General features: G+C 35.9%; 1 protein-coding gene across 7 annotated transcripts in view; it reads left to right on the top strand.

Moving 5' to 3' along the window:
* Nucleotides 1-14,718, top strand: part of TASP1 (taspase 1) — a 313,757-nt gene that overhangs the window by 10,836 nt on the left and 288,203 nt on the right. For 6 of the 7 annotated variants that reach the window (XR_005377556.1, XR_005377557.1, XM_038571594.1 and 3 more), the window contains exons 3-4: nt 2,986-3,053; nt 6,085-6,153. Coding sequence is in view for 4 of the 7 variants with exons in the window: in XM_038571594.1 (XP_038427522.1) it covers nt 2,986-3,053; nt 6,085-6,153 (137 nt within the window). In the remaining 3 variants the exon portion in view is untranslated. Of the gene's footprint in view, nt 1-2,985; nt 3,054-6,084; nt 6,154-11,633; nt 11,905-14,718 lie in introns of all 7 variants that reach the window. The other variant, XM_038571596.1, reaches the window with a different exon arrangement.

Consider the following 14,718-nt stretch of genomic DNA (forward strand, 5'->3'; position numbering starts at 1 on the left):
TGGGACCCGATCCCAGGACCCCAGGATCATGACCTGAGCCAAAGGCAGATGCTCAACCACCGAGCCACTCAGGTGCCCCTGCCTTTTTTAAAAGTCATTTTTATTTGCCTGCATTTATCTAAAACTCATGACTTCTATGAAGGTAGAAGAAATGGCTGAATCTCCTTTTAACTTTCCTTAGATAGTCAAGCAGGATGGAATCAAGATTAAATTTGATATGCAGTAAGGAGTAGAATTGTTCTTTTTGTCAAATTGGTGCCCTGCCTGGTCATTAACCTTTGGCTGTATCTGGACTAGATAACTTGGGAAGGCTTACAGAGTCTAATCTAGGAGAATTGAAAAAAACCTAGGTTCAATTTGCTTTTCTTTCAAAAGATTTTACAAAGAAATGAGGTACATTTTAGAAATAATGCAGTTAAAAGTAAACTTGGGACCAGACTGCCTGCCTTCTATACCATGTTAATAGTGCATCTGTCATGGTACCCAGTAAGTTATTTTATTCAGAATGAGTATGTGACAAACGTATAAGAAAGGTTTGAAATTTGTAACAGGTGACAACATAGAGCTTTTGATTAGTTGGAGTGCATTGATTTCTGTGACTGTCATGGTGGTATCCCTCTTCTTTCAGACATTGCCTAGATGGGAATGGCTCTTAGATGTAGTTGATGCTGGGGGCCAGCCGTAGTAGGAGGAAATCTGGGTTATGACAGGAAATTATGTGGATTAAAGTGACCCTTTCCTAAGTTATTAGAAGGTCAGATAGACTGATTATACAGAAATATATATCTTGGACATTTGGACAAAATTTCAGTTCCTCAGTCATTGTAGAGACTTTAAAGCTTATTTTTTTATTTTAGTTTCTTTTTTTTTTAAAGATTTTATTTATTTATTCATGATAGACAGAGAGAGAGAGAGAGAGAGAGGCAGAGACACAGGCAGAGGGAGAAGCAGGCTCCACGCTGGGAGCCCGACGCGGCACTCGATCCCGGGACCCCAGGACCGCACCCTGGGCCAAAGGCAGGCGCTAAACCGCTGAGCCACCCAGGGATCCCCTATTTTAGTTTTTTACTAGAGGAGACTTGCCCAAATTTTATTTTATTTTATTAATTTAATTTAATTTAATTTAATTTAATTTTATTTTATTTATTATTTTATTTTAAAGATTTTTTATTTATTCATGAGAGACATAGAGAGGTAGAGAGGTAGAGACACAGGCAGAGGAAGAAGCAGTCTCCATGTAGGGAGCCCGATGTGGGACTTGATCCCAGAACTCCAGGATCACACCCTGAGCCAAAGGCAGATGCTCAACCACTGAGCCACCCAGGCATCCCTCACCCCCCCATTTTTTTTTCTTGCCCAAATTTTAGTCATTTGAATCTTAGATTCTTGATTTTTTCCTAGATCTTATATTACCTCTACTGTTTACCTAATATTAAAAAGCTGAACACTTTTTACCTTAAAAATTAAAAGATGAAACGTATTTTTAGTTAAATGAAATCTCAGTATCACTTGCATTAGGAAAAAATAAACACAGTGCAACCAAAACAGTGTAATTAAATTTTAGCTGACTCCTCTTGCATGTTAGTGGCTTAGATCCTGAGGCTACTTTTCCTTTGTTAAATAGAGAATTTAGCAAGTGTGAATCAGATATTAAAGATGTACAGTGGCCATGCTGAGACTTTTCACTTATTCAAAACAGAAGGATTTAAGTGTTAAATCCTATTAAAACTGTTATCCATACAGTAAAGTCATATGTATAGCAGTAGTGTCCCATGATTTGGGAAATAAATACTCCTGAAAGATTGGGCCCTGACATCTAAGTTGACAGGTATATTAGAGAACCATGAAGAAGAGAGGCCTGTTAAATATTGGTTCTCCTGAGAAATAGGATTAGAATTTGGGTGATTATGGATTCTTGTTGTTTTGGCATCTTTTTTGCCCTTTTGGGTCCCTGATCGATAGATTCATGGGCTAGTTCTTTCTGTGGTCTGAGGAAAGGTGGAGTAAGATTGTGTCACACAGTCTGTAGTCCCAAGTGAAAAGCCCTGAGGCTTAGAAATGCAGTTCTTAGCCTTCCTTCTGTTGGACCCTTATGGGGCCTTGGTGAATGGGTGAGAGAGTGATTCAGAGCTCTGTTAAAGAACTTTGTTTAAAAGCCTATTCATCCAGAGAGTTTAAGGGCCTTAGTTCTGGTTTCTTTCTTATTTAGATTATTCTCAAATCCCTAACTAAGCAAGTATTAATTTTTTTAGGGAAACAAATTTCAGAGCCATTCTCTTGAGGAAGTTGCTGGATGTTTAAGAGATGGGGACCACTGGGATTTCCAATAGGTGGGCTAGAATATGCTGTCACTGAGGTTTCAGAAACCCTCTGAGCTATATTCCAACAGCGAGAGGATGTAAAAAAGTGTTAGCGCATGGGAGTGGTGGTATTTTGTGGTTGTGGAGAGGTGGGATGTAACAGTCCTCAACTTTAAATGTTATTTAGAAACTACCTAGTTTTCTGAAGTTACTTTTTAGTATATGTGCTGCCAAAGCGAGCACTCTCAAGTTACTTTTAAGAATTCAGGATTCTGAACAGTAATTTACCAAATGGCAGGGACTTTCTAAGGGTCAGCAAAAAGAAACATGAAGGGACTCTGTCCCTGACACCTCCTGGGTTATCACCTCCAGACCAAAAAACTCTTGACTTTGGAGAGAGATTTTCGAAACTGGAGATCTTGATGGGGCCTGTTTGGGAATATGAGCTATTTCTAGTGACTCTGGCAGGAAAATAACCTTTGAAAAAGGAGCTAAGACATGGTGTTAAAAAGGCTTATGGTAGAGAAGGAGGCTATTAGATTTTGAAAACTCCATACATGTAGGACAGTGGTTTTATTGTGATCAGGAGAGTATCAATTTGTATGAACTATTTATATAATATATGTAAAGTTTCTGATATTTTAATGATTACTAACAACTGGTTGTTTTTTTTTTTCCACTACAGGTGCAGGCTATCATTCTGAATCCAAAGCCAAGGAATATAAACATGTATGCAAACGAGCTTGTCAGAAGGTATGAGCAGAGTGTGTCTGATGGAAACATTTCAGTTTTGACCAGCTTTACCTTGAAATTCAGAATTTTAAAATTTGACTTATAAGATGGTCTTTACTTTGGACCATGAAATTATTTTGCTCATATTTGTGGGGTCTCTGTTTTGTTTTGTGTTTTTTATTCTCCAAATGATGCTTAGATCTTTCTCTTCCTTTCCCAGATTAAAGTCTGTGTTTTTGGAATTGTGGGCACATAATCATATATCTTTTAATCTTTGCAAAGGCATTGAGCTCCATAGGAGTAGGGAAAATAGTTCAAAGGCAGCTAGTGTGTCTTTCTATAAAGAGAAGAAAATAAATAATAAAAAATTAAAATCGGTGCTTTTCTTAGGGAGATTACCCTGTGCTTTTTCCTTCTGTTTTTCATTATGTAATTTGTATCATAACAAATTCATTGTCATTCCTGAGCTTAGTTTTACCCTTGTTCTTAGCTGTACTTTTTCTCTCTTTGGTTTTTGAGGCTTTGCTAAATTGTTGAATAGTTAAGTAGAGGCAGGAATGGACTCAGAAGAAATATTGTTTGTTTTTATTTTGATCTTGACTATATATACCCTTTTGGCAAAGCTACCATTATTTTTTGCAAATATAATGTTAATGGATATTATATTATCAAGTAAATATGGGTCTCTTCCAGCTCTTTTCATTTATATTTACATACCATTTAAAAGAAAGATTATACTTTATTAGCGATCCAAGCTTTTTCTTATGACTGAAATCACATAAATAAATAATATTTTGTTATAGGGATTTTATTGTTTTTTTTTTTTTTTTTTTAAATTTATGATAAAGCTAAAGGTTCTCTAAACTATTTCATATTTTTAATCTTTTTTTCAAAGTGTGAGATGTGGCAGCCTGGGTGGCTCAGCGGTTTAGCGCTGCCTTCAGCCTAGGGCATGATCCTGGAGACCCGGGATTGAGTCCCACGTCGGGCTCCCTTCATGGAGCCTGCTTCTCCCTCTACCTGTGTCTCTGCCTCTCTCTCTCTCTCTCTGTCTCTCATGAATGAATAAATAAAATCTTTAAAAACCAAAGTGTGAGATGTTCACATTGTCTGAAAAAAATAAGTTTTATATAACTATAGTCCTAGAATACTAATACAATTGGAATCTATAATCAGCCTCCTCAATCTACACAGTGAATGAACGTCTTAAAAGTTTAATGAGGAATACAACTCTTAGGTTTTGAGCATTTTCTTTGTTGACTAAATTGAAGCTTTAATAGTTCATTTAGAAATCAGTTTACCTTCTTTCCCATACCTTTATCCTTCAGACATAAGGTGATTTTATGGGCCTTTACGTTTTATAGTTTATATTACAAAAGAACATGATTTGTTGATCTCAATATATATATATATATATATATACACATATACACATACATATACACACAGTATACAATATACAGTAGTCTGCCCTCATCCATGGGGGATATGTTCCAAGACTCCCAGTGGATGCTGAAACTGCCTATAGTACCGAACCCTATATGTATTATGTTTTTTCCTATGTATACATACATATCTATGATAAAGTTTACTTTATAAACTATAAACTTTATAAGTTTACTTTATAAACTAAACTACTTTATAAGCAGTAAGAGATCAACAACAGTAATTAGGGGATCCCTGGGTGGCTCAGTGATTTGGCGCCTGCCTTCGGCCCAGGGCGTGATCCTGGAGACCTGGGATCCGGTCACATGTTGGGCTTCCTGCATGGAGCCTGCTTGTCTCTCTGCTTGTGTCTCTGCCTCTCTCTCTCTCTCTGTGTGTCTCTCATGAATAAATAAATAAAATCTTTAAAAAAACAACAACGGTAATTAATAATAAAACAGTAATACTGTGTGTGTGTGTACAAAAGTTATGTGAATGTGGTCTCTTTCTCTGTGAAAATACCATACTGTACATCACTCACCCCTTCTTCTTGTGATGATGTGAAATGATAAAATGCCTACTGATGGCATGAAGTGAGTGAATGATGTAGGCATTGGGGCATAGTGCTAGGCTATTATTAACTTGATGTTATGTCAGAAAGAGGATCATCAACTTCTGGACCATAGTTACTTGGGAGTAACTGAAATTGGGGATAAAGGAAACCACTGTAGTACCAAAAATGCTTTTGTCACAGGTATGTGTCCATTTAAAGATTCTGAAATATTTTTCAGTCTCTGTTTTCTATAGTGAGGGGCGTGGAAAGTAGTAACTGGGAGAAGATGTTGTTAGCTTAGTCTGAGATTCAATTATGTATATAAAATATGAATTATGAGGATATTTATATATTTTTTCTTTATCCAAATATTTATTTAGATTCCATTTAACATACTGTGCAATATTAGTTTCAGGTGCAGAATTAATTAAAGATATTATTTATTTATTCATGAGACACACAGAGAGAGACAGAGAGAGAGAGAGAGAAAGAGGCAGAGAGGCAGAGAGGCAGAGACACAGGCAGAGGGAGAAGCAGGCTCCATGTAGGGAGCCCGATGTGGGACTTGATCCCAGACTCAAGCATCATGCCCTAGGCCCAAGGCAGGTGCTAAACCACTGAGCAGTCCAGGGATCCCCACAGGTGCAGAATTTAGTAATTCATTACTTACATACAACACCCCATGCTCATCACAACAAGCACCCTCCTTTGAATTGTCAGGATATTTAAACCAAACTGAATCACATAATGTCTATAGCTATTTTGAATTGCTGTGTGATGAGTGAAGCCCTTTCATTTACTAAATTGCCTGCACTTTGCATTTAATGGCAGATTTTATTCATTGTCTTAATTTGTGTAAAAAGTGAACTATATCATGAATTATCCTGAATATAAAGCCTTGCTTGTTTTAAATCTAACTAGGTTATGTCTTGAAGTATGGAGTGGAACTAGTGATCAATTTTTATTAACTCTAAATGTCTCCTACACTTCTTTAAGGCTTTGGAAAATTTCTGGGTAGGTATGTTTGGGAAGTTGTGGTTTTACAATGAATAATCTCTCTCCTTGATTTCATAGGCAATTGAAAAGCTACAGGCTGGTGCTCTTGCGACAGATGCAGTGACTGCAGCTCTAGTGGAACTCGAGGTATTTCTTTTTTCTATGTTTTATTTAAAATATTTGTGAGTTTATGTTCATTATTCTTAAATAACATGAAAGTATTGAGTTAGTTAACCATCAGTTATAGGACCAGTGTTTCCCAACTGTACTAACAAATATATGAAGAAGCCTGTGATATTGTTAGGTTGTTTTCACTGAGGACTTCTCTGAATAGCATAAAAGTTGGCTAAATCCCACCCACCCACCCCTTTTTGTGAGATTCATGAATACAAAAGTTATTGGTGTTTGGATACTTAAATTTTCCTATAATGTTCAGTAGGAAAATTCCTGAAGTTAACTCCATTTCCCCAAAGTAATACATGTCCTCTTGTGTAGGAAACAGAAAATTACAGCTGTCTAGAAGTGTCTAAAGTAGAAGTGGAAGTTCCTCATAAATCTATCAATTAGATCTATATCCTGAAGCTGTGCTCTGTGAAGTGTGTCTTGTCCAGTGTGATTGTTAAGTTGGTCTCTGATTAACTGAAGACATTGAGAATTCAGTGGGGAGGCTCTCAAGGTCCCTATACTCATACTCTATAGTGAGGATCTCTCAGTTCTCATAATCTGGAATATTGAGGATGAATTTGTTCTGGTGATATTGAAGCCTTCAGAAGACTGACTGTTGCTCCAACTTAAAGAAGATAGATTTGTGTCAGTCTGTTTAGAGGATTATAGTGAACAAATGGTTTTCTGGTTGAGACCAATTGCTTGGAGACAAGATAGGAAGATAAAACAGTGATGAGTTGAGGTGGGAGGTGGATGGAGTGGGTTTCTCAAGTTGACTGAATTGTGGCCCTTTTGTTTAGGCTCTTATTTCAGAGTACCTTCCCAGTCGTAGCAGGCCTTGCTTTTTCCAATGAAAATTGCCCAGGAGTTTACCAGAAGGCCTGGCTGTGTTTTCTGTATATTTCTCTGCTTAGTTATGGAACTACACTTTTGTAGATTTTAATCTGTCCTGTTAATGCCTTCACATGGGTCCAAGTGTAGTCAAGGAAAGTGAATATAGATGATAGGTACAAGTTCTCTTGTAGTTTTGGTCTCTAACACATCTGACTTGGGATATGTGGCCCCTCGTGTTGTGACTGATACATCTTATATCAGCTGTATCAATCCTTTGCTCTGGGCACCTCACAGATTCTCCTTGACTCAATTTTTCCATTTATAATTTGGGGATAATTCCTATTTTATAGAATTCTGAAGATTGAGGTAACATATGACAAGCACTTGGGTCATTGTGTTGCACATAGTAAGTATCCCTGAAAAGTTAGTAATTATTACTGTTATGAAGTGCTTGGAAATGATATATATATAAGGTGGATATTTATGGTGATATCAATGACATGTTTTTACAATATCAAGAAAAGTTTATATATTGTGGATGAAAGGAAAAAAGTGCTACAAGAAAGAAGATTGATGTTCTTACCACCAGATCTTACCTTTACTCAAAACATAAGGAAGGCTTCATCTAACTTAATTCAGTTGTTAATTACAAATTACTCTCCTTTATGTGTAGGAGGATGTCCTGAAATTATTGGGAGTGCATGGATGGAGTCAGTGTGGGGCCAGGGAAAGTAAAAGAAGGTTAATGAGTGGTTGGAAGGTATACTATAATGGCAATTATGAATACAAAATTGAATAAAAATAAGTTTTTCTTTTGTTTTCATCTTAGAATAAATTTAACTTTCTGAAGTTGTACATATATCATGTTGAATATTTTATTACATTTTCCTCCAGCAATGAATCAATCATACTTTTAAAGAGTTTACTCATTTATGCTTAAAAATGATTAAAAATACATTCTGGAATAGTAAGTTACTGATGAATAAGTGAGGTTTATAGTTTTGAATGATGGCATCTGTTTTTTAAGAGTGTGGATATTAAGTTCTTTTTTAAACAAACTTGTTCTATTATTTTTGACTGGATTATGTTGTACAGATAATGGGAGCATTAGATACTGACCTGAGTGAGTTTAGTGTACTTCTCCCTTCTCACCCCCATTACTAAATTTGGAGAATAATTTCAATTAGTTGTTTAAGAATTCGTTTTTATGTGGAACCTTTGAAATATGTTAGTAGTTTAAAGGCTAAGGCTAACTGCAAGAATTTTCCTAAATCTTAAGAATTATGTTAGAAATCATGCTTATACTGCCCTCTGCAGTTTCAGTCACTTTGATTCACTACCTTTAAATAAGGTGAAGTTTTCAGGAGTTCAGTTGAAGTATTTTAATAGTTTGGGTCAACGAAACAATATAAGAAAATCAGATTTAAGTATTTTAAAAAATATTTTATTTATTTATTCATGAGAGAGAGAGAGAGGCAGAGACACAGGCAGAGGGAGAAGCAGGCTCCATGCAGGGATCCCGACGTGGGACTCGATCCCGGGTCTCCAGGATCAGGCCCTGGGCTGAAGGCAGCGCTAAACTGCTGAGCCACCCGGGCTGCCTGAATATTTTCTGTAATATAAGTAACATATCAAGTCTTTTCAGCTTACTGAAAAGAGAAAATCAGAGAGTCTGATTTATAATGTGTTGTTTAATTTAGGAGTACCTACTTTTCTTTAGTTTTGATCAATTTATTAAGTAAAGCTAACTCTTGTATTAATTGCTGAAATCATACCTTTTTTTTTTGTGACTTTGGGATGTACTCTTTTGAATAAAAAAAGAAAACCTTTTTTTTTTTTAAACATAGGCAGAATTCCTTGAATGCTTTACTGAATGTGAGCTGAAATGACTGAAATGGTTTAATGGTCCTTACTGGCTAGAAGGAATAACTGACCTTGTATTTAAAAAAAAATATGAGAATTTGCACTTATTAAATAGTTGAAAGTACACTGATTTCAACTCCTTGGCATAGAGGAGGAAGAGACAAGGTAAAAGAAAAAGAAATTTATATATGTGTGTATATATATATATATATATACACACACACACACACACACACACACACACACATATACACTTACACAGGCCACCAGACACATTATTTTTGAACTTTTTTTTGGAAACCAGTTACCTTGTGTAGTTTCATTATCCTCGTTTACCACAACAGACAAGTGGTGTCATCCTAAGACTACCACTTCTGTACACTAGAGAGATGTTTCTATCATTTAAATAAGTAAGGAGGTGAGTGCATAAGTTCCTGCCTGTTGAACTGACCAGTTTCTCTCCTCAGGGTTTTGGGAGGGAAAGTGCCCACCCCATTTGAGGTGTGTTCTGCAGTGTGGAAGTGAAAATGTTATGACACTAGAGTGCATTTTGTTTATCTTCAAAATGTGAAGAGGGAAATGGAAACAGTTTATAGATCATATTTTAATTTGTTAAACTGATTTGGTTTCATTGTTTCACTTAGCTATTTATAGCTTTTTTTGAGATTGTCCTTATAAACTGATGGGAAAATGGCTTTTATCCATTGGATAGTACCGTTCTGATCTCCTTCAGTGGAAAAGAGGTGTTATGAAACATCTTGATCTTTCTATCTGGGGTTGTTCATCTGGAAGGTAGTTGTTTTCATGGCTGCTTTTGGAATAGTTTTGGTTCAGATAGTGGCAGTGTAAACTCTAGACCATAATTTTGCACATTTCACACGGTATAACTTCTAATATGAATTTCTTCTTTGAGGAAATTGGCAATAGATCTGGATGAATCATGATGCAACTGTTAATGTAGAAAGTGTGCCACTGAGTCTGATGGAAAACAAGCTACTTGTAAAATACTTACTGAAGCTCCCTTGGCACATTGATTTTTTTTTTTCTAAAAAACATCTATTAAGGCCTGGTTTTAAATTTCTAATAAGGAATCTTGGGGGGAATTTGAATGACAGACTTTTGAGAGTTTTTTTGTAGTCTTGCATGAGAAAACTGATGAATCTGGCTGAGAGTTTGAATATCTTGGTGTAGGCTCTGAGAGATTTTGGCCAATTCATTTTGAAAACTGGTTATTTTGGTAGGTAGAATACTGTGCATTAAAATAGTGGTTGATATAGCTTGGAAACTTCATATAGTGAAAGGCAGCTTGCACAGACTTCTTTGTTAAAAATGTTTTGTTGAGTTTATATTATTCTAAGTGGATGCTGCAGTTCTTGTGTTGACTTGATTTGATTCATCCTTTAAGGCTTCCTATGGTCAGGAGAGATGGTAAGTCATGATTGAAACTAGTTTATTATCCAAATGCTTTAGCATTTAAAGAGCAGATTATATTGGGCACACGTTTCTATGTCTGTCTGCTAAAAGCAGTCTGTTGTCTTTGGGTCTCTCTGTAATCAAATGTAATGCTCGCTTATAAACTCTAAGAAAATTGTTTAAGAAGTAACTTCTTATAGATGGCTGATAGTTTGGGGTAGGAGAGGGAAAACAAGTATTTGCATTATTATATATTTATATTATTATATATAATATTGCTACACATTTATCTGTCTCTACATTCTTTTTTACCCAGAGCCAGCTGGCATAACACCATGCAATACTTTAAAGCAGGGATCTTCAGAATATCATCACTGTTGACTAGTCTGTTGTTGGGGCCTTAGTCCAGGTTCTGTGCAGCTACAGGATTAGGCCACACTCTCTTTTCTTGGGCTGGAATTGTGTGCCACAGTGGGAGAGAGCACCTAAGGCCTTCTAGTCCTTAAAATGCTTAGTGGTCATGGAAATGATATGGATTGCTGCTGGCATATGGGTAGGTCTAGGATGGAAGGGAACATTGGGAAGGGCTGATAAAACCCACTTTCTCTCAACAAACCTGTTCACAAGTTTGGTTGTGGAGTTTGGATGTGGAGTTTCTTTGTGAGTAGGCACTTAACCACATCCCGCCCCCTACCCTACCTCAGTGTTTGTTTTTTGTTGTTGTTGTTGCAGAAAAAGAGGGGCATTTGTTTTATAGGCATTTCTTTTATTTGGGAAGTTAGAAAATTATGTAAATAAATGAACATCTCCATTTTTCTGAACATTTTCTGCTTTGTAGAAATCATCTTTTCATAAACAGCGGATAGCTGAGTATTTTCAGTGGTTCCTTGCTTCCTCCTCTTTATCTCTCCCCCAAGGGGCTGAACACATTGGAAAGGCAGCTTGATGCATTTAACTCACATATATACAAGTGCCCATTAACTGCAATATGACTGATGAGTCTAATTTAGACCTAACACTCTTGAAAGTCTCATTTTTTCTCTTCAATTGATAATATCTTTTATTCTCTATAATGTGGGAGGATCTGTTTTTATGTATTTGAGGCAAGGAGTTTTACCTCTTATCCTTTGTAGTACTTAACCTGTTTTCATTGCATGAAATTTGAGTTTTGTCTTTAGATGCTCTTTTTCCTTTTTTTCCCCCCAACTTAGTATCATTGATTATTTCAGTCAAAGACCCCATTTTGCTTGTCCGTTTAGCATTATTTCCAGGGGTGCTTCAGTATTTCTGTGTATTCCAGCTGTTTATAGAGTCTTTATGTTTCTCTGCATTCTTTTGTTTTATTTTTTGAGGTGTACATACACAGTTACACTTCATGGAGTTGCATCCAGCCAAGTATCCATGTTCTTCTTGTGAAGAGGCAGAGAAAATCACCTCTCCCAAGAATTTCCACCTTCTGACCAAGGGAAATGTGTCCTGAGGAGCTGTACGCAGATGGGAGGCAACTTGTTTGCTTGTTCTGCTGCTAGAGCATTGATTTAATTAGAAGACAGGCTGTGGGTGGCCATGTGCAGACAAAGAAGCACCAGACATGTCGAGCCCAGTTAGCCTGGGACAGTAAAAGTAAGTTACACTCTTTTTAAAACACTTTGGAATACTGATGCTGATTCTTGCCTTTAGTACTAAGGGGCAACTTGTAACTTACTGTTTGTGTTTACACAGTAGGTACATCTGTTCTTTTTCTAGGACCCTAGACATTAAATGTGCTTTCTAGCACAAAGTACCTGCTTAATGCAAAAGCAGTGATTTTTTTTTCCTCTAATTTTTTTTAGAATAAAAAGAAAACTGCACCAATTATTACATTCTGATTTAATTTAACACTGCATCAAAACTGTGTATTAGTTTTTGATCAAGTCAAAACACTGAAGTACAGAGCTTGTTATATTTTACTTTGTACTGATGGGAACATGAAACACTTTTCACTTTTTTCTAGCCATTTCTTGAGGAGTTCTGTGGACCTTATGAGGTGTATTTATCTTGACTGAATCTCGAAGATATGGTCTAAGACGATACATAGCAGATCCTGAAGAACATATAGTTTTATATGTGAACCCTCATTTTGTTCTTGGAATTGTTACTCTGCAAGAACATACTACATTTTGAAATTCAGTTTTGAGCTACTAAAAGCTACACTTGGTAGTAGGGTGGAATTGGTGGTAATTTGTGTTTTGGCTGTGTGGAAGCAGCTTAGGTTTATGAATTGAGTCCTGTATTAGTAGAGATACTAGATTCATTGGCCCTTAGATTTGTAGTGTTGTGTTATTGAATCATTTTCTGTGTGTATGCTTGTGTGCATTTGGGGCATCAGTTTTATAATCGAACATCTACTGTTTTTTTTTTTTTTTTCCTTTTTTGTAATTTCTGGGCTAAGAAGCTATTTCTGTATTCAGCAAAGTCACAGGCTGGTATCATGAAGGTCAGTTGGAAAGACTGCCCTTTGATTTTAAGTTTTTGCTCATTTTCCCAGATCCAGGCCTTTATTTAGAATCTGGAAAGGAATGAGGAAGAGACTATGTTACATGATTTTTAGGAATTCATCAAGCTCACATCCTAATTCCTGCTCTAAAACAGAACAAAATATAGCTTCAATTTTCTTTCGTTCATATTCTCTCTGTCCGTCTCTGTTTCTCTTTAGTTCTTATGTGTGTAGTAGGCTTTATGTAAATGTTAGAATAATGCAGGATTACATCTTATTGTAGCAGAGCAGACAACTTAGAATTGAATTCTAGCATCCCATTTGATGAAAGTTCTTTGGTCATTTCCACTGCCAGGGAGTTTTTACTGGTCGTCATTCTCACTCAGGGTCTAACCTCCTGCATGGTACACACGTTTCCTGGCAGTTCATGACAGACTTCTACTATAATATAGGCCATCAACACTGTTAACACTTATTAGGCTTCTTAGAAAATCCAGGGTGCAGAACTTATTTTTCTTTTCTTTTCTTGGAGTATGTGCAGATGTTAACATTTTCTAGTGTGTTGAAGTCTTTTTAATAAAAAGAAGTATTAAAAAGTTACTACTTATAAATTAGTACTACTCTTTTCTCCCCTCCAATTCTGATCATGTTCTCACTTCACATTTGATAGAAGGATGATTTAAGTTATTATGATTCCATGGTCTGTTAGGTTCTTTTTGAGTGATGTTTCCATGTTACTGTCAACATGGTTAAAAGGTGTAAAGGGAAGTGTAAGTGGATGCCAAATTTAGCTCTAAAGAAACAGCTACATTTGTCTTCTATTGTAACTCATGTGGAAAGGACAATTTCAGGTACTGTGTGTGCTAACCTCTTCCTGGACATCTTAAAGAATCCAACTAAAACAAAGTTTAAAACTATTTCAGATGTGCAAGTCTATTGAAGCCAATATTTTATTTTAGAGATTTGTGTTGTGTTTGACAAGTAACTCTTTGTACTGCAATTCTGTGGCTTTCAATAAAAAAAAAAACACATGAAAATAAACTGCTGTGATGTCGTTTTTCTGTTTTTATGTTCTATTTTTTTTTGCAAATTAGGCTGATTAATAATAGAAAGTAGATGATTATAGATGTACAGTGCTTTTTATTAAAATATTTTTTGTAAGAGAGAAAAGTATACTTCCATTTTTTTTGACAGAATATTGTATGCCAGATTAACAAATGCTCTAATGACAAGTATCAACATTTGTTGCATTTATTCTGACATTTCTAGAAGAGTTTGGATGTTTCATGATGATCATAAAAAGTCTTAGTTCCTAATACACGTGCTGTTGTGTGTGAGGGTTTTTTTTTCCTCCAACATAAAATATGTTGTCTTTTTTGTTACTGAATAGTTAAAAAGAAATGAACTGTCGCAGATACTAAAACTGGGTATTTAATGTAACATATTTGACTCAAATGTTCATAGAGTGTGATGCAAACAAATGTTCTCTCAACTTACATCCAGGATAGCTAAAATATTACTTTAACACATGTTAAAAGTAGAGCAGTGTAACTATTTGGCTAGATATAATTCCGGGCTGTCTAAGTTGAGTAATTTCCTCAGGCATTCCAACTTTGATCAACCACAGCAAGAACTTTTAGTATGTCTGTAAAGCAGCCAGTGCATCTGTAAATATGTCCTGAGGTAGAGAGAATAGAGAATGCCAAAAAAAGAAAGAATACTTTCTGTTGTTAAGGAGCAGTTACAGAATGAAAATGGAAAGTTTTTTGTTTCTCTAGGAACTCTTTTTTAGATCATTGAGCCTCTGATGTGTAAGTATGCCCTGTGGTTCTGTATTAATGAATGAAAGATACTTTATTTGGGCCCAGTAAAAATGTTTTCTGGCTAACTGCTGCTGAACTTAGTGGTTAGAGTCCATTAATTCTTAAACTTTACAGTCTTTATTAATGTAATGTCAATTG

This window comes from Canis lupus, chromosome 24, assembly GCF_011100685.1.
Source record: "Canis lupus familiaris isolate Mischka breed German Shepherd chromosome 24, alternate assembly UU_Cfam_GSD_1.0, whole genome shotgun sequence".
Lineage (NCBI taxonomy): Eukaryota > Metazoa > Chordata > Mammalia > Carnivora > Canidae > Canis > Canis lupus.